Source organism: Gossypium hirsutum, chromosome D10 (genome assembly GCF_007990345.1).
Source record: "Gossypium hirsutum isolate 1008001.06 chromosome D10, Gossypium_hirsutum_v2.1, whole genome shotgun sequence".
NCBI classification, from domain to species: Eukaryota; Viridiplantae; Streptophyta; class Magnoliopsida; order Malvales; family Malvaceae; genus Gossypium; species Gossypium hirsutum.
In genome coordinates this window covers 11,813,769-11,834,872 of record NC_053446.1, presented here as the reverse complement: position 1 = coordinate 11,834,872, position 21,104 = coordinate 11,813,769, and the positions used below count along the sequence as shown (strand labels likewise).

The window sequence follows — 21,104 nt, the reverse complement described above, 5'->3', positions numbered from 1 at the left end:
GATAAAATGGTCAATTAATAAATTATAAATACCCTTGCCCTAATGAGGTCAAATATAATTTGTTTTATTTTACTAAGGTAAAAATTTAGGGAAGTCACTGTATTTAGGGGTAGATAGCATTTCGATCTTTCTAATAAAAATATTAGTAAATTAATTTTTATATACTTCAAGATGTGCAAATTAGTTTTTTTTTAATTTTATCTGTTAAGAATGTTAAATTTATGTTGAAAACTATTTTTTATGGGTAAATTATAAAAATGGTTACCCAACAATGTCTTTCGCTCTATTTTAGTCACTCAACTATTATTATTATTTTATTTAGTCACTAAAATTTTTGAAATTAAATATTTTAATCAACTAATGTGGGTTTTTTTTATTGGTCTAGTAACAAAATTAGCTCGCTAATGCTTACACATTCTATCAATTTTTGGCCTTTTATAACTCGGTTAACCCATGTGACATATTGAAATAAGAAAAAGTATATCATCTTTCAAGCCACTTGCAATAATTTCTTTTACTATAATTTATGATTCAGAATGGACCAAACCAATTGATTTAGAACCTATTTGGAATAATTGGCTGCATTACTACCCAAACAAATATTGTTTTTAATGCTTTTATTTTCTTTTGGATCTTAAATTTTTTTATGTTTTATCCCAACATTTTAGAGTTCTTTTACAAATGACTTGAAAGAGGATACTCTTTTTGTTATTTGAATATCTCATATAGGGTAGCCGATGGATTATGAAGGGCTAAAAATGATTATTTTTTTAAATAATTTTAAAAGTTTTAGAGTTAGGTCCAAATTGACATATTTTGTAAATGTCGAGGGCCAAATTTATTGAAGATTTTAGAATTAGAACTAAAATGACAAATTTTTTCAACATTGAGGGCTAAATTTGTTAATTTTTTTATATTTAGGATCAATTTGATAGAATGTGTAAATATTAGATGGCTAATTTTATTACTAGACCAATAAAAAAGCCCACATCAGCTCAAAGTACTGAAACATTAAATTTTGAAAAGTTTAGTAATTAAATCAAAAAATTAATAGTTGGGTGACCAAAATAGAACGAGAGGCATAGTTGGGTAACTATTTTTATAGTTTACCCATAAAAAATAATTTTCAGCATAGATTTAATGTTCCACACCATCACTTAAGAGATAAAATTTAACAAATGGGCTAATTTGGACGTTTTAAAATGTATAAGGGCTAATTTTTTCAGTAGAAATCCCAAAATGCAATCTGCCCCTAAGAAAATGGGCTTCTTTGGTACTTTTACCTCCATCCAACACGCTTTTAATTTGGTCATCCTAACATACTAAAGTTGGAGAAGAAACTTGTTTTTACTAATTACTAGCTTCTTTTTTGTGTGTATGGAATATGAATTAGTTTTGTTGTTTATTTGTTATTCAAGTTAGTTACATGTTAAAAGGGAAAATGAAAGAGAAAAGCAAAACTAGAAGAATGTTGGGAAGGAGACGAGGATGAAAGGAAAGGATCGGCACATCACACAAATCATGAATGGTTCATTGTAGATGCTGGGGGTGCTTTATCTGGTCTTTCGATCAATGCCAATAAATCTGAGCCAGTATCAAACCCTGCTGCCAAGCGTAATACCAATCATGTTTGGTTGCTACACTTTTTTTCTCAATTAGACCCATAGTGAGGATGCTCGATGGTCAATATGGAAATATCTGAAAGCAAAATTATTTCCCAATGCTGTTACTGTAGCAATACACTATGCTAACTGGATATTCCAAACATTCCAGAATCCGGATCAAACCATGTCTACTAATTCTCAAGCACAGCATCTAGACTTTAATTATTTCTCCTTTTACCGATACCAATTTGCATCTTTCAGGGGGAGCAGCTATAGCTCATGATGTGAATGGGAATCAATTGATAATATTACGAACCTCGAACGGAGATACAAAGTTGCATTGTCGACTACTTCTATGTGCTAAGAATGGCTCGGCTGTATTTGCAAAAGTATGGACACAAAGTGGAGGGCAATACTACAGAACCAAATATCAGTAAATTGGAAGCTACATTCACAGTTTACACAAAGGAGGTTGCAAGCAGATAATAGAAAACAGGTTATAGATATTCAAATCCTACATCTAGATACTACTTGATGAATACATGAATCAATTGGATTAAATCCTAAATTCGTTCATCATTTGCTTCCACATCCATGGCTCGTAATTATTAAAACATAGAATCAGATGAGAGATAAATTATAACCAAAACCTTTTATTATAAACAAGCAAATAATCTCAAATCACAACCAAAATGGTTCGGAAATTAAATGCCCTCGCCAAACAACTTATACCAAGCATTTAAAATGTCATTGCCAAGTGTAAAATATCACTCAAATTGACCATAGGCAGTATCGACATTAATTTCAGAACATTCTTGAATACAGTTATCCAACACACCGAACTAATTGCCAACATATCCAGGTATTATCACCAATAATCAACCTGTTCTCATAATGATGTGAACTCCGCTATCAGTATCCACGATGTCACTTATCTCACCAATCTTAAGGCTATATGTTGCATCCTCAAATGGCTTTTGCATCTGGCCTCGACCAAAAGGACCTGCAAAAAGAGTTTGTATAAGATTTTGTTTGGATTATGGCTTGTAATGCTAGTACAAAAAAAACACAAGATCATGGTTAATGAACAATAATCAGAACTGGGGCAAATAATTGTGGGATATGCATAAAGAAAATTATAATTCTATTAGCTGGAAAAGAAAAGAAAAAATATTACAATAGCAAAATATCAATAAATTGGCAGTACGGAAGAATCAGGGCCTGTTCCTTATGGTTGTTCAATTTTCAACTGGACTATGGAACAGTGTCATCCTTGTGATACATGGATCAATGACTATTGTGATCTTATTAAGGTAAGGTGGGTGGTAAAAATTAGAGGCCGATTTTAGAGAGGGCAACCACTGAGCAAATCTTGCCCAAGTGAAAGATACTGGGGTTATTCATCTTTAAAGTTCTCCTGCAAGTTTGATGTCCTTGCTGCAAGCTGACACTTGCAGCCAAGGTGCCACTAGGCCGTAATTTTTTTCTCATGATCTTATGTACCAAGGAAAAACAATGACATCAAACAATATAAAAGGAAAATAGTTGCAAAATGTCCGTGCATTCAGTTATAGGTCAGGTTCCTAGGTGGAACAACTAGTTTGCCTTAGAACCTTAGGATGAACTCCTAAAGTTAAAACTCCATATGTATATGCATAAATATAGATATTATATAGATTTCCATCTTTATTTTGTTTTCAGAGACAGAAGATACAGAAAAACACAACAAAAAGGCTTTAACCTAATGTGAAAATTGCTGAAATATTATTACCCTTGAGAAGGAATATGAAAGCAGATAATAGATCAAAAAGAATATATATATATAAAGGGCTTCTGGCGAATTCTAAGCTTCTAAAATGCCAAAATCTTAATTTCCAAAACAGATCAGTCCTGCAAAATGCTAAAAAAAATCAGGTAATTTGATTTGCCAGTTTAAACTGACTTGCATAGCAAAACACAGCCATTGAAACCGATAAGACTTTAAGCCTTCAAAGCAACACACTTATTACACAGAAGCAAACCTATCAACAGAACTAGTGTTATTAACATTTTTGATATCTCTTAAGATGACGAATGATTCAGCAGAAGCATGTTGACTAAATCAAGTAGATTATTACATCACCGATTGATTGTAGGGAATCCCAAAATTCTAATATCATTAAGACTGCAGTTCAGAACTCTGTCTTTTGACGTATTTCAAACCCTAGTAGTGTTATCCCTAACTATATGACTCAATTGTGATTATATTTTCACTCGTTGTGTTAACTCAAAGCTTTTCCATTTCCTCCCATAACTCAGCTTCTGAAAAGTTACTAAGCAACCAAAAGCAAGTAAAATCTAATAAATAACAACTAGGGTTCCAAATCAGAGCAATCTATTCTCATATCTAAAACTAAATCAGCGAAATCTTCCAAAAGCTTCCAAAAGCAATCAAGTGAAAAAAAAAGCCTACCGAGATCCCCGCCGCGTTTAGCGGAACTGCAATCGGAGTGGCGAGAGGCAACCTCACCGAACTTAGCGTTGCCAGAAGCGATGTCGTCACGGAGGGCTTTGAGCTGTGAGACGGCGGCATCTCGGGTAGTGTTGGAGATTACGCGACCTTCAGGATCCTTCCAAGAGGCCTTACGGCGGGAGCCTTGGTGCTTGATGAGGATGTGAGAGGCCCTCACTTGATTGGCGGGCGATGAAGAAGACATCTTGCTCTTCTTTTTGTGGTGGTGGTGGTGGTGGTGGTTGGTGGAGGAAGTGGGAGCTTTATCTTTATGTTGATCGCCCGCCTTCGCCGCCGTTCGATCTGCGGATGAGATCGAAGATTTCTTCCTCTTACGATCCGAATCTATCTTCGCGGCTTTTGAGACACCACTATAGAAGCAAATAAATGATAGAAATAGAAATAAAATGAAACAGAAATATCGTAGAGAAAGTGAAGCCGCGGGGGGTGCCCTCAAGTTTTTTATACAAACACAACACTCTTTTATCCTCTCACGTGGCCTACTTTCATTCCTTGTAGCCCATTATAAATATACCTAATTAATCCTATTTCTACTTTTCTTGTCATCAACTATTCCTCTAATGAAAATTAATAAGTTTATCTGAATTTTAGAAAATTAATTTTCAATATTTACACATTGTTTAGTGTGATTCTAATTTTAAAGAAAGAATCAATTATATTGTGCAATTTAGAAATTAAAAAAAGGCATTTTGTTCGCCACACATTCACATGGCAGTGCAAACATGGTATCATAAAGATATCTATCCACACAATAATTTTGTTAATTTTTTATCTAGAAGAAATTTCTGTAGCAAAAAAATGTTTACTCTATGCATAATATTTTAACATGCATAATTATTATTGATATACATAGTTATGCATATAACAAACATGAAAGAAGGAAAGAAAATACAAATACACCATTGGGAAAAGTTTTATTAATAGGTTGAAACAATACATTTTGCTTTAAATGGGTAATAACATTATTCAAACATTAGTTGAATTAGGCATTGTCCTCATTTGACAGAGCTTTCTCAAATAAAAAAAAATTGTGTCGTTGACTTTAATCACTACTTTAAAAACATTGGAATGAAATGATTTTTTTTTTTTAAATGCACCTTGGAAAATGATATTTTTAAAGAGACACTTAAACTATAAATAGATCACAAGTATGGAGATTTGAAATCTAGTTCATTCCATCTAAATTGTGAGTAAAAATTTTCACTACAAAAATATTTCCTTATTTCTCATGAATATATATATAACACTTGAGATATGGGATTATTTGTTTATTCAAATCGTGATATTAATATCTTGCATTTGAATGTTATTCAAAATATATTATTTAAATGTATTAATTGATAAATAATACATTAAATCAAAATTTATCAAATATGTAAACATATTATGTGAATTGTCTTGTTAGATTTTAAATAGCCATAAGCTAAATGAGCTTATATGTGATTGTACATTTTTAATCTATATTCTAAGTGTTGTATTAAAAGTGGTTTTGACTAGAAACGAAAATAAGTCATGTGCAATTTGCATGGTTAATTTTTCTAGTCAAGGTAGAATAGCAGAAAGCATCGACTCATATAATAGGATCCGTGTTCTAGTATGAAAATATCTTCTAATGAGAATGTGTAACATGATAATTATATATTTGAAATCGAGATGGTAATGTGCATGTTTATAACGGTGCACATAGTTTTTATGTTTTTATGTCATGGATATGATCTATAATCTCATGTTCTATAAAATTTTGAGATATAGTATACTTTGAAATATATTCTGAAAACCATAAAGAAAAGATCTTGTGAATATGAAAATAGCAATATAAAATTATTCAACCCATTTAAGTGATGGACAAGGTTTTGATTACAGTCACAAATGAGTGATAATGTCCATGATATAGGGTGTATAAATGTGTGATATTACAGTCAAATGATTGGATAGTTGATGTCCTCTAATATGACTATATTATAAAAATATATGAAACACCCTTAATTTGTTGAGAAAAAGTGAAGTTATTTGAGTATACATACATAATAAAATTTTAAAGTCATATATTGATCATGATAAGAAGCTAGGAAAAAGTAGCAAAAATATCATCTTGTTGCACTAAAGGATTTGCATCTTATTTACAACAACTTACTTGGTGAAAATGACAAATTATGTATGGTTTCATACATTTCGTGATTGAGAAATTAATTTCTAGGATATCAAGAAATAAATAAATTAGACAAATATGAAATTGTTATGGTAATAAAAGATAAAGTGATCACTGTAAATTGATAATTGTACAAAGGATATCTTTGGTAGCATTTTTTTTTGAGAAAGAATGAGTAATTGAATATACTAAGAGTTTTGGTGTAACACTCATAACCCATACGCATTGTCGGATTAGGTTTACAACATATTACCATACAATCCATAACAATCAATAACATATAGCATCAAGTTGCCTATTGAATTAATAGAATTTCATAATAATTTGAATCAAAGTAATACGTACATTTATGGGCCTTAAAACGAGCCTACGAGGCCTTAAAATTAGTTTAGGAACAATTAGGGACCAATTTGAAACAAATCAAAAAGTTTAGGGAAAAATTGAAAATTTTCAAAACAAAGGTCACATGGCCGTGTGGCCATGTCGTATGACACGACCCAGATCGTGATGGCCAACCATGTGACGGATCGTGTACCTTTCGAAATAATTTCACACAGCCATGTCGCAGACCATGTGCTAGCCCGTGTAGCATTCGAAATACCCTCACACTGTCATATGCTAAACCGTGTTCAATTCGATGTTGGGTCACACAGCCATGTCGCAGGCTGTGTGCCAGCCCGTGTGGAAACTGCACCTAACAAGTTCAGGGTACACGCCCATGTGGGTTGCCCGTGTGTGACACACGACTGTGTGACAGCTCGTGTCTCAGGCCGTGTGTACTAAAAAATGACCAAAATCATGATATCTCTTTTTTTTTTTGCAATTGCGTAAGAACCCAAACCAAGTCATACCAATCCAACACATATCTAGAAACATTTCATATATTCATTTACCCTATTACATGCTATATAAGCTAGGATGTTTACAAAATCTACCATAAAGAGTCCTCAGGATAGTGTGATTCTTCGAGTTGATCCGATCTCCCAACTACAAAATGCAATCTATAAAACAAACGCAAAATAGGAGTAAGCTTACTTGAAGCTTAGTAAGTTCATTAAATCAAACGATAATCTTACTAAATTTAAACATAACAGATCAAATTATAAGATTAAATAACTAAGCTCATGTCAATCATAGCTCACAGCAAGTGAGTATTGTACAGTACATTAGTTTAATTCATATTCCACGTCGTCGTTTAGTAAGATCTCAAGTCAACAATATCCAATACGAATCATTACACAGGCACGAAGCCTGCTAGGCATCAAGCCCGATAAACATCGGCACAAAGCCTATTACGCTCAAAGCCTGATAAGTCATCGGCATGAAGCCTACTAGGCTCAAAGCCTGATAAGTCACCGGCACAAAGCCTATTAGGCTCAAGGCCCGATACAATACATCGGCATAAAGCCTACTAGGCCCAAGACTCGATATAATACACCTCTATAACAACTCAATTCTATTATATATTCTCGGCAATCAACATTCAACTTTGTAATACTAAAGTTAAAAGAGTAAATCCAATAAATAAAGAATAAAATATAACCATATATATAATACGAACATCGAACTTACAGAACCAATTTGCAATAACAACTTAAGTACAGGGACTATCCATCGGTAGGACATCCAAAATCAACACCCGAAACTGTATAAGTCCTTTATGAACCAAAATCAACACCCGAAACTGTATAAGTCCTTTATGTAATTAGTATCCAAAACCAAACCACTCGTATAATTTCAATACTAATTACATAAACTCACTCGTCAAATTTTTGGTCTCGAAACCACTGTTTTCGACACCATTGAAAAACGGACTGCTATATTTGGTCTTGTAAACTTCAAGATAAAAATAAATATAAAGTTTTCACCATTATCTGAAAAATTAACATATTTATGCTTAAGCATTATAGTTACAAGAACACTCTTGATAGGATCTACTTATGTGAGTGAAAGTATAATCATTTCTAAGAGCTCAAGGGATTGGCTCTAACAGTACTTGTGAAAGGGGTTATAGACACATGGCCATAATAGTATCCCCAGATGCTATGCATTGACTAGTGGTGAAATCCTTGTGTGAAATGTGTTTGATTAATCAAATGGAACAACCAATCCAAAGTATAGTCTACCTTGCAAATTCAATTAACTTTAGCATGTTTTTACTGAGTAAATGTTCAATCGTAAGACATTTTCATTTATGCAATTGATTTTTAATATTCTCAAAATTTAAAATATTTTGAAAATGTGGGATTGTTGGAACATTTTCAAAATAGATAATATGTTCTAATAGTTGCAAATGAAAAGTTATAAGTAAACAATAGTTATATTACTTGGTTATTAATCAAGAGTTGTCACTTTTCATGGTGATAAGTTATGTATTTTAAACACCAAAAGTAATGTCACTTGATTAAATAGTTATGTCTCTATGAAGAGTCATGAGAAGTCCTATAAATAGGAGTAGAATTTTATTTGCATGGCATACCAAAAAAGATTTAGAAAATAAATTCTTTGTGTTCTTCCTCCACATACTAACATTCCTAAATGATTCTATAGAGAATTACTGAAGTTCTTTATAGAATTTGATATCCTTACTATACTCCACTCAATGCTTAGTGGATTGTTTTCGTGAATGTAAAACACATATGTCACTAAGCTTCATTATATCCCCGAGGTTTATTTGCTTGTAACTCTTGTGCACCAAAATATAAGGGGGTGAATAGAATCTTAAAGCCTGTTGGATCTGTAACCCTAAGTGTGGTATTTTTGTCTATGTACACTTGTAATTTTTTTGAACAGAGTGGTTAATAAAATTATTCATGAATTACATTAATACCCTTTTATATATTTTTCTCATGTGGTTTCTGCATATAAAGCAAAATAGAAGCAAATATCACCTCATTAGATATCTAATGTTTAAACTAATGTTAAGTGGTATTACGTGGTCGAATCGTAATAGGAAAGACAGTTTATATTAGTAGACAAACCTAAACATGTTCTTAGTGTAATCGAAAATAAGCAAACCAATTGAAAGACTAATATGTCATTTATCAAGTCCAATTAGAGAGATGCCTTGTCTTGGGTATTAGAGCAAATGACTCTTAGAAGATAGAGACATAGATGTGATTGACTAAACTGACAGTACATTAGACTAAACCTAAGAAGAATTTATCCTGAATCTGTTTATGGTATTCACTTGTGACGTTCAAAGTGTGGCATAGCTTCATCTTAAGTGGATGATGAACTATGTATGCGTGACTTGTATACTTTGATACAAGTAAAAGCCTGAGTTCAAATAGACAAGGAACCGAAAACTGATACGTTAGGTATACGACTTCTGCAGTATGTAGCATCATTCACAATAATAAAATTCATAGCCCGAGATATGGGTAAATGATGTCCTTTCATCGGCATTACAAGATAGACGAAAAGTAAACATGGTCACGAGTTGTTCGTCTTTATGATGAATGATTTGATTACTATTTTGATAGTAATTGACTTTTCATGAAAGAAGATGTAATGGTTACAATGAGATAAAAAAAGGATCATATTGGGAGAACGGATTTATCCCGAAGGGATTAAGGATATCCTATGAGGGTAACACACTTATGACAATGTCATTGAATGAACACTGATCGAGTTACTTTTGTAATGGTATTTCATTAAGGAGAGCTCAATCACGATACTATAGTGGAAAGACTTCGTGACTAAATGAGTTTACAATTAATAGGAGAAAAGCTAAAACTTAATTATAAATCATTTGAGCCCTAATTATATATGTCTAATCAGCCTCTTCGCTATCTCATTGAAACTAAAAATGAATTGCATATTGAACCAAATGAACATAATAGATATAAATGGTAAAGTTAGAGAAATGGGAAACATTCAGAAATGAATGTGATTTTTTCTAAATTGAAATGACCTAAAAAATTAATTTACAATTTTTCGAATTATTAATTAATTAATTTAAGTTCAAAAATGAATTAAATTAATTGGTCATAGTGAATCCATTGAATGTAGAAATATTAAATATATTTTCTCATAAATTCTTTTACGATAAAGTTGCAATGATTTTAACAAAATTAGAATCGGGTTGAAAAAATTATTTAATTGGGAAATTTATTTATTTAAATTAATTTATGATGTTTATTTTGAGAAATAAAAAAACAAGTATTGGGTTGAATTGAATTATAAAGCACAGGGTTAGAAGTCTAGAAATTACTTATAATTGGACTCGATACGAGAGAGGCTCGAAAGACCTTCATGCTAAACACATGGGATGAAAAACCCTAGTATATTTAACTAGGTTTGTTGCCGCTCTCTCATCTAGTTAGACTAGGATTTTGTTTTTCTATTGAAATAGACTTCTACTAATTTAACAAAGGTTTCACTTCTTCTCCTTATAAATAGATGCACTGGTAGGGCTAAAAATACGACTTTGGGATATTGTTATTCTGCCTGAAAATAGTGATAATTTATTTTCTAAAGTATAAATTCTATTTTTCGAAATAACAATTCTACCAATTTTTATTAAAGAGAGACTTGTTTTCCCACTGAAAGTAAAGTAAATAATTTATGGTTTCGTGTTTGATTCGAATTCATTCGAGCCCACGCTCAAAGTAGTCCGTGGTACAAGAATAGTAGAGAAAATCATTCGGTTGAAATCTGAGAATGACAAGGATCTGTCCAGCAGAAAACATAGGTGCGATTTCGATAAAGGGTTTATTGCTATAAATATTACACACTGGTTCGGCTTTTAAAATTTTAATTTTCCACTGTGCAAGAAAATCATTTTCAAACTGGATTGTTTTCAACAATTCCTTAAAACGTTTGGTTTATTTCTCAATAGTTTATTTTCATCTCCATACACCAACATTATATGTTACTACACAAGCTACTTATTCCAAGCTTTAGTTCAATGAGCTTGTCATATTTGTATTACATTCCTAAGATATCCAAGACCTCTTTAGGCTAAATACGTTCACCTAATTTAATCTTTTTATTTTATCTCATGGTCACTATTGTATCTTTTGTAATGAAAATTATCATTACTTATACTAGTAATGATAAAATCATTTGTCTCAGACAAATGACCAATATCCATATTTTATTTTCATAATCCATACAATACCAACGAGAGAATATCATTTGCTCTTTTTATCAAGCTACAACTCCACTATTGTGAGTGAAACAAACATCGTGTATAAGTCATGTACCCAACATACCAACTTTCAACTCACTTCCTTGAGAGCATAGGTTTTCAATATATTCAAGTACATGAGTCATGCACACATGATCATTCACTTACTTACGACTTATGTAAGTTACACTATGAATGCCACATGTGAACTAATCAATAAATAAGTCTAGGACTATTCCAATTTGGGTGATACCCAATGTGTTGTCAGCCCAGACAATCACATTTATGTCTCTATTTTTTAGAGTCAATCTTGCTCTAATCGTCAAGGCAAGTTATCTGCCCGATTAGACTTATAGACAACATAATTGTCCTAACATAAGTCATTTACTCAATCTAACCCATGAATTTAGATTACCTTTTAATACAAATTATCTTCTTGCATTACAATTCGACTATGTGATGTAACTTAATATTAATTAAACTTCAAGTAATCAATGAGCAATTATTTGTTATACATTTTGCTTTACATGTAAAAACCATTGAGAAGACAATTATCAAATGAAATATTAAAAATGTTATATTGAACGAGATAACTATACCTCTAACACTATTAAGTCCCCGTTTGAGAATGCATTTGGGGTTGGAAAAACACTTTTCCACCCCAAAAACAATGTCAAACACTTGGCTTTGGGGGTTGAAAGTGCGGTAGAAAAGTATTTTTCCGCCCAAACGCAAAAGTTAGGGTTTAAGTACTTTTGGCTTTTGCATTTCGAAGTGTAAATTATTAAAATACCATTATTTGTATTAACTATTTAAAGTGTATTTAAAATTTTGGATAAATTTAAATATTATATATCATTATATTAAATCATTTAAATATTTAATGTACCATTGTATTAACTTATTTAAATTTGTTTACAAATATCATTATGTTAAATTATTTAGATAATATTTATTATTATATTTAAAATTTTAAAATGTTTCATGTATAATTAAATTTACAAATAATTTATTAATTATTAAAAGTATTTAAAATATATATTATGTATAATTATATTAAATCATTTAAATATTATCTAATTCAATTTATTTTTAATTTTCAATATTATGTCTAAAATGAACATTTTAATTTCCCACCACAATTATTGACAACAATGTCAAACACCTTAAATTAACAAACCACACTTTTTCACAACATTTTCCCCCGAAACTTTCCAAAAGCACTATTTCCAGACCAAGCTTTTTAAAAACACTTCTCAACCGTAACATCAATGTCAAATTGACCCTAAACAATCCTCCCTTTCATGAATTGAATTATTTCAATTTATTTGATTTAATTTTATCAATTTATTCGATTTAGGTAATTTTTATGTTGATTTTTTATTTTAAATATACTAGCTGATCAAACATTAAACCCAACCTAAAATTCAAATACACAATAACCAATTAGGCATATAAACCAACATAAATACAAAATAACTAAATACAATTAATTAATTAATTAATTAATTTCAATAAATACCCCAGCACAATTAATAAAATTAAGTACTCAAATGTAAAATAATCCAACGCAATTAATTAATTAATTAATTAAGTCTAAATTTAAAATTTAAAGAAGTTAATATATATTATATCGTAAATGTTTTACAATAGTATTTCTTTCTTTTCTTCAATAAATAAATAAATAAATAAATAAATTACTTCATTTTTGATTGATTTTATTTTTATCAATTTATGATAAATTTTATTTTAATTAATTTATGAGCTCAAATTCAGATCTATTCAAGGATTGAACTATCGCCTAAGCTTAAATGTCCATCCAAAGATTAGAAAGGTTTGAAAAAAAGTAGACCATGAAAAATGGGTTTAAACTAAAAGATTAAGCCTATTTCAAATATGAACCAAGCTCGGGCTCAAGAATTCAAGGCCTGAGCTTGACCTGATCTATTTTAAGTTTGTAATTTATTATATTATATTATTTTTATATATTTTTGTAATTTATAACACATAAAATTAAATATATAGTAATATATATTAGGGGCAAAACTACACATTAACTTTGGCTCGATGTGCAATGTTACACATGAACTAACATCATTTTATGTTTACATGTTACATATACAAATAATTATGCTTACTTAATATAAAAATATGTTCATTTTTTTGTATGTATAATTGAATTAAAATCAAATACTTATGTATACGTGTTAACTAAAATTAAAAAATTAAAGTTTGATATGTATAATTATAAAAAAAATCAAACTCTATATGCATCAAATGTATAGTTTTGATCGTTATCCTTACATAAAAAAATATATATAAACATATTAAAAATTTTGGAAGATGTTCTATAAAAAGGAAATTGAAAGTTGCTTATATATGTTTGAACAGTGTCATTGTTCATTTAGATATAACTGTTCAAACTTTCAATTACGTCAACAACCAACCATTTAGGAAAACATTATGTAATCGTAAACCAAATCCTTATGGAAGCTACGAATAGAACAATGATTGGAAACACTGGCATAAAACACTTTCACATAAAAACCCAAACTCGAAAACATAAACAACTGTCATCCAAACTCCAAAACAGTACCATATCTGAAATTTCAAACAAAATTTCTAGTTTAAATGTGTGCTTTAACAGTCATTGATGTAAATATAAACGCCAAAACAACTAGTATCCTATTATGCCTTATCGGCCTTGGCAGCAGTGGCAGCAGCTTGTCCTCTGAGCCTACCAGTCCTCCTTGCAGCAATAAGACCAACCTTTTGTCCAGGTGGAGCATCACGTCTAACTGTACTAGCATGACCAATGTGTTGATGGTTACCACCTCCGTGGGGATGCTCAACTGGGTTCATAGCCACACCACGAACCTTAGGCCAGCAGTTCCTCTTCACTCTATACTTGTGGAAAGCATTACCAGCCTTAAGCAGAGGTTTCTCAGTCCTACCACCTCCAGCAACCTGCCCAATCATGGCACGACAACCACTTGGAACAATCTTCTTCGAACCAGATGGAAGCTTGATCCTGTAAAATTACAATCCAAAAGTCTCACTACCAAAACAACTAATTAATCCACACTTCCCCAACCATGTTACCATCCCCTTGAACCTGTGAAGAAAATGATATTTCACATCTAAGAACGAAAATAGTAATCTAAGTCAACCCATCCAACTAAAACCTCAGTAGAAGGTATAGTCTACCTAAGAGATGCTATTCCTTTTTACATTACATCAATTCATACTTCAAGCTAGGTCAATCCCAGTCCTTCACATCCAATATGTAATTTTCTTTATTTCTCACGAGGTAGGCCTATATATGAGCACATATAATTATTGCAAATTATATACATAGGATAAGCAATAACTAAAATAATATACGACGATAATGATAACAGATCCAAATAACAATCAGGCATCAATCATATCCAAATCAAAATTGAAGTTAAAACATAGCAAGAATCAGTGACCTGGTGGTGTCGTTATCAGGGTTGTGACTAATAACAATAGCGTAATCACCAGAAGCCCTAGCGAAAACCCCACGATCACCGACATGATGCTCGACGTTGCAAACGACAGCTCCTTCAGGGATAGATCTAAGAGGCAATACATTTCCGACCACAAGAGTAGCCTTCTTACCACAATAGACGAACTGTCCAGTGTACATACCCTCGGCGGCAACGAAAAGCTCCTTCTGCTTCTTGTAACGGAAAGGGTGACGGAAGACGACACGGGCCAAAGGAGCGCCACGGCCAGGGTCGTGGATGACATCGGTGACAACACCCTTGAGGTAGCCATTTCGTTCACCGAAGTCGAGGCTGCGGAAACGAGCAGGACCCTTGCGGTGGTGGGTGTGGGCCTTGAAGACGGAACCAGCACCCTTACGTTGAGCTCGGATGACTCGACCCATTCAGTGAATGTGTGTGTGAATGTGTACGGTAGCTGTAAGGAGATCTCTCTCTTGGAGACGATCTAGGGGAGAGCAGTGAAATGGGCAAAATGGAGGTTGAGGGTTAGGGTTTGCGTGATGATGTATAAATGATGATTTATAGGGTTTTTTGTTGTTGGGTTTTAAGTTTTGGGCTTCTGATTTTGGGAAAGAAACAAAAAATTTGGGTTGGGCCAGATGGGCATATGAAGTGCAATTCTTTTTTTATTATTTAAATCTGCTGGATTTTATTATAACCCTAAAACCAACTAGAAGAAGTCCAAAACTATAAGACATCCACAACATAAATACTTAGAGAAAACAGGCTTCGTGAATAACATGGCCCAATCCAGCAAACAACGTGATTTTGGTAATGTGATATTACCAATAACAGTTGGTTCAAAAATCTAAGATTATGTAATGAGATTATGAGAATGTAATATTATGGGATGAAATGTTCGGTATGATACATTACTTTAATTTATTTGGGTGGCGGAATATAAAATTATAGTAATAAAATAAAAAGACATTGATATTAAGATCTGAATTGGATGGGGGAAAATGACAATGTTATATATTGAAATCAACGTCTCAAATTAGAATTATGTTTAACTCGGGATGAATTTTTTCACAAATTATGTAAAACCTATTGCCTAGTTTTTCTCCAAATCTTCATTTTTAAACTTTTCCATGAAGTTCACAAACTCATCACCTCAACAAGTAAAAGCATCCTCGAAAGAAAGAGAATACCACATCGACCAAAATCAAAAGGGACTAATTGTAGATATAGCCCTTTCTCTCCTTATTGGTCGCCGAGCTTGGTAACTTGAGCTTGTAACCTGAGTAGGGGGTTTTAAGGTGATGGAATGCGGGTTTGGCTTTGCTTGAGTTGGATCTCGAGCTGTTTTAACACTGATTTGCCCGTTCCAAGTTGAGAGTTGAGCCAAGGGACTTGATTGTAAACTTCGAGTCTCGTGGTTCCTAGAGTGGATGGATCTGCAATATTTAGCATGTTTTATGAAGCATACAACATAGAGAAAATCCAACTTAAATTCATGAAGCAAAAACTTGGTTAAATCCCACATCAACCAAACTATATTAAATGGTTGTAAGCCTTTTTATATCCACTCATCCACAAAGCTATTTTTCCTGCTAAGTAAGGTGCTAAGGTGATGAAACAAGGTTCAACTAGAGTCAAAGCTTTAATTTGTCATTGGTTATTAGTGCCCAAATTGTCATTTCTTTCTTCTACTAAAAAGATTTACTTAAAGTATGGGAATTAATTCTTAAATTTCTGGGGGAAGGTTGAGTGTGAGGGTTTATGCGGAAGACTTATAAGGATATTACAAAAGTAAAGTAAAGGAAAGTTTTACAAAGAAAAGCTAAAAAGGGAAAAGATACTATAAAAGATCGATGCCTATACAATTGATTTCCTTCCTATATTTATAGTTGAATTTCTTAATTCTATACAATTGTTTTTTGAATCCCACACAGTGTTCCTAATAAGGATCATGTCTTTTTGTGGATGTGGTTACTTCCACGTTGTACTTCTTTAATTGCATGCACCTGGTTGCTTCCATGTTGCATGGTTGAATTGATTGTAATCTGACATCATTAATGGTTGCTTCCATCATTGATTGCGTCATAGTTGATTTGTTGTGTTCATCTTACAAACTTTTTTGTTTGATTGTGGTTATCACATCATAGATTTTATATTGCCAAACTTTTTGTTTGCTAGTGGATGCCCTTTTTCTTGAGTTGCTTCCTTTCTTGGTATCATCTTTTTTTTTTGTTTTATCTTTCTTGGATGTTGTCTAGATTCATTTCTTCAATTTCATCCAAATTTAATGAATCAAATGAAATCTTGGTGAATTCCAATTCTCCCATGTGCTTCTGATTTTTTCTAGAATGTGAGATGGAAAATCTTCAATTTCTATGTTGGCTATCTTTTTTAATATTCATACGGATTCATCGCTTTCTTCAGAATGATATGCCAAAGAATGATATGCCAATATTCTTCTGCCATCGGTCCAGAGTTTATAATCTTTTTACTGAAGAAGATATTTGGCTTTAGCTATGAAATCAATCCCAGCTTGGGTTTGATAATAATCTAAATCATTGTGACATCTGTCAATTGTTATTTCCAAGTGTTCTTTATTTTCTTTGTCAGTAGATAACTGAGGGCTTGCAATTATCTTCTGAATAATCCATATTTGATAAGGCTGATAAATTTTTTCTTTTTTAGCAATACCAATAAGACTGCATATTTGTATATAAAAATAGTAGAAAAAGTCATCATGATAATGCCGTTTTAACGACTGCAGGAAAATCTTTTAAAAGATGAAAAGAAAAGCTTTGTACTATTATTTCTTTTATAAAACCCCATTCAATACTAGTTATATCGAACGGTTCATGATCTAATCTAAATTTGATAGTAGGAATCTCTTCTCCTATATCATTAGTAAAAATATAAGCTTGTAGAAAATATTCTAAAAATATTTTTTAAATAAAGCTTGTTGTTTGCAAAGGTCTCCATTTATTTTGTTAAATATTTCTATAGGTAAAATATTTCTAGCTTTATGATATAAGCATATTCTAAATACTTTATTCATAATGGGACTATATTTCCCTTTATTAGTAAAATATTGAAATATATCAAGAAGATTGTTTATCTCTTTAATTTCCATAAAATATATTTGGAATTCATCCCAACCCCTATATAAAATAGATTTTAATAGTAAATCTTCAGCTTTATTTTCATTAGTTGTTTTTTCAACTAAAAATAATGAAAGCTTACTAAGAGTTCTTCTGAAATTTGCTTTTTGGTCAGAAACATGGGTTTTCCATATTTCATTAATAAACTTATATAAATCTGGTAATAAACCAGGATTATAAAAACCTTTTATCTCTTGAATTTGTTGTTTGTTGTTGTTTCAACAAATTCTCTATTCCCTTAATCATTTTAGCATAGCTGGCTTGAAATGCCACATTTGGATCTTGGGACCATTGTGATTGGCTTACCATTTTTGGTGTCAATGATAAAGAAGTTCCAATAGGTTGATTTACCATTGGATAAGGCACATAATATCCAACTGTTTCTTTTATTAGAGGTTTTTTTTACCTCTATCCATAAGTACTTTATATAATAACATAAAAGTACATAATTTATTCTTTTAATGGTGTAAAAGTTTTATTACACACAATTTTATTATTATCTACTAATGGTATTTCTATAGAAGATTTTTTTATAGTTAATCTAATTTATTTTTTATCAATAGTAAATGATAAATATTGACATATAAAGTTATTACCCAATAATATGTCTCCTTGCATTTTAGGGAAACATAGAATTTTTGGTATTACAAATCTAACATTATTTATGTAGATTGGTATATTTTTAGCTTTATAATTAATTATGGTTTTATTACCATCTATTCCTACTATTTTTATAGGATGCTTCATTAATTCCCAATTTTTTTATCGGAATAGCATTTTTTCTACAACTACAAATTGTAGCTCCAGTATCTAATAAAGCATGTAAAGAATATTTTTTATATTCTCTAAATTAAAATGTAATTTCAATATATATTCCAACATTCATTTGTTTAACGATTGTTGAAGTTTGAATTTCTTCCATTCTCGTATTTCTAGATTTTTTACTTGGTTCTGTAGGGAAAATAGGAATATGTACTGTTTTTACTCCTATTGGTGTAGAATTATTACTAATATTATCCTCATCTTCCTCTATTGGATTATTTGAAGGTAACATTAAATTTTCATCTGTATTTGTTATAGTATTATTTTTAAAATATAATCTATTTCCAGATGACATATATTCTATAGTACTTACTGGTTTAGAAGTACTTGCACTATTAATTTTTTCTATCATCGAGTCTTTTGGTATTGATAGATATCTTAAATGTAATAGTTTTGGCTGTATCTCGGTAGTAAAATTTATTAGGTTCAAAAAGTTCAATAATTTTGTTATTAATCTCTTTTATTTCTACCTCAGCTGTATTTGTATATTCATTAATAGAAGTCCAACTTATTGCTAGATCTTCTGCTAAATCATTAATATCAAAATTTTTTGTGTGAATTCTAAGGCATAAACACTCTTCTATTAGAGGATTTGTAATGGATATAAAGTAATTTGGTTTAACCTTAAATCCTATTACTAATGTATGTAAATTAGACTAAATTCCTCCAATAAGTGCCTTTATTGGATTTTCAAATCTTTTATTTAAAAGAACAATTATTATAGGAATATCATGACCCTTCCTAAATAGAGCTCTAATAGTTATCATTATTATCCCTAAATGGATATATGTAACCTGAGGATTTTCCTTTTTAATCTTCTTGATTTTATCTTTAGTAAATAACGGGATTTCTGTTAATCCTCCTCTAGTATCTTTAGCAACGGTATTTCTGCTTATTTTTTCTATGTGTCTTTGACTCCATATTTTAAACTTAGATATTTTATATACTTCTTCTTTAGAGATATAATTTTTATTAATTTTTTCTATCATTTCATCAGAAAGGCTTTTTCTTCTCCAATTAAATTTCCCAATTTTATATCCTATTGTTAAGAATTAGGAATTTCTTCTAATTAATTATTAGTACTAGTTCCTAACATAAATATATTGATGTGATCCGGCTCGGTTGATTGAGTCGATTCACTTGATTGCCCGATCGTCGACGAGAAGTTTGTTCGATTTTGTAGATAGATGGAGTTAGATGATTTTTTATAGCGGAAGTTGAGAAAATGGGTTCAAAAGATGGTTTGGATAGATATTTGATTGGCTCGGTGAAATAAAGAGATATTGTTTATAATTTAATAGTTAAAATGGAATGGAAAAATAGAACTCAAGCGAAGAACGATTCAATACTATATGAAGTATTGCCCCGGGACTTATATTGCTTAAGGTGGGTTTAATGGATTGTCGAAGATGGACCTTGACCCATTACCTATAGAGAGGTAGGAACCAAAGGTATAAAAAGGTGGATGAACGCCACACCAGGATGGTGATAAGTTCAAGAAGTCGGGTTGACGCCACTAGCGAGCTAGATAAGTCAGAACGAGACTCGAACGAAAGAAGAGAGGAGGTAACCTCACAAGAACAAAAGTTCTATTAAGTTTAATTGATCAAATTTTGTAACCTTTTTACAAAGAGAAATGAACTATTTATAGAGTTCAGGTGATAGCCGAATAGTCATACTAAACAAGCTTAAAGACTAAGTAATTCGGCTTTAAATGTGTAAAACTAAACTAGAAATGTATCCATTAAAAGTGATGTCCAAATTCGGCTGTATGGATGTTCAATGGCCAACTTCATGAGTAAGGAAATGTACTTGAGGGCTGATGAATGCATGGGATGCCAATAGCTTTGTCTAGATTCGGCCAAGGTGTGAATGGACACTTCAAAAGATGTCTTTTGGCCGAATAGGTGCATAGGAAATTCAATGGTCAGCCACCGATGCATGTAGGTGGATATTCATGCACTCTTCCATTCATTGTATTGAATCATTCATGCATCATCTTTAAGGCAACCATTCGTTGTAGGTAGTCATGCATGTACCCGAACATACATTGAACCAGAAATGTTCATGAATCCTCATTAATTGTGTTCCCACATGTGGATGTACCTACAAAAGATATAAACAATTAGATTCAAGGTACATTCAGCTTAAATTAAATAATATCAAGACATATTTAACAAATTAAAATAAAGACATAAATAAAATATAATTAATAATAAATTCGGCTAGCTCAATGA

General features: G+C 31.5%; 2 protein-coding genes across 2 annotated transcripts; both read right to left on the bottom strand.

Moving 5' to 3' along the window:
* Positions 1-2,237: 2,237 nt before the first annotated feature.
* LOC107914265 (peptidyl-prolyl cis-trans isomerase Pin1) lies at positions 2,238-4,604 on the bottom strand. The gene is made up of 2 exons (XM_016843130.2): positions 4,057-4,604; positions 2,238-2,607 (listed from the first exon to the last, which is right to left on the bottom strand). The coding sequence occupies exons 1-2, from the start codon at positions 4,298-4,300 to the stop codon at positions 2,483-2,485; spliced, it is 369 nt and encodes a 122-aa protein (XP_016698619.1). The 5' UTR covers positions 4,301-4,604; the 3' UTR covers positions 2,238-2,482.
* Positions 4,605-13,907: 9,303 nt separating this feature from the next.
* Positions 13,908-15,443, bottom strand: LOC107914264 (60S ribosomal protein L8-3). Its single transcript, XM_016843129.2, has 2 exons — positions 14,873-15,443; positions 13,908-14,430 (listed from the first exon to the last, which is right to left on the bottom strand). The coding sequence occupies exons 1-2, from the start codon at positions 15,310-15,312 to the stop codon at positions 14,088-14,090; spliced, it is 783 nt and encodes a 260-aa protein (XP_016698618.1). The 5' UTR covers positions 15,313-15,443; the 3' UTR covers positions 13,908-14,087.
* Positions 15,444-21,104: the final 5,661 nt, after the last annotated feature.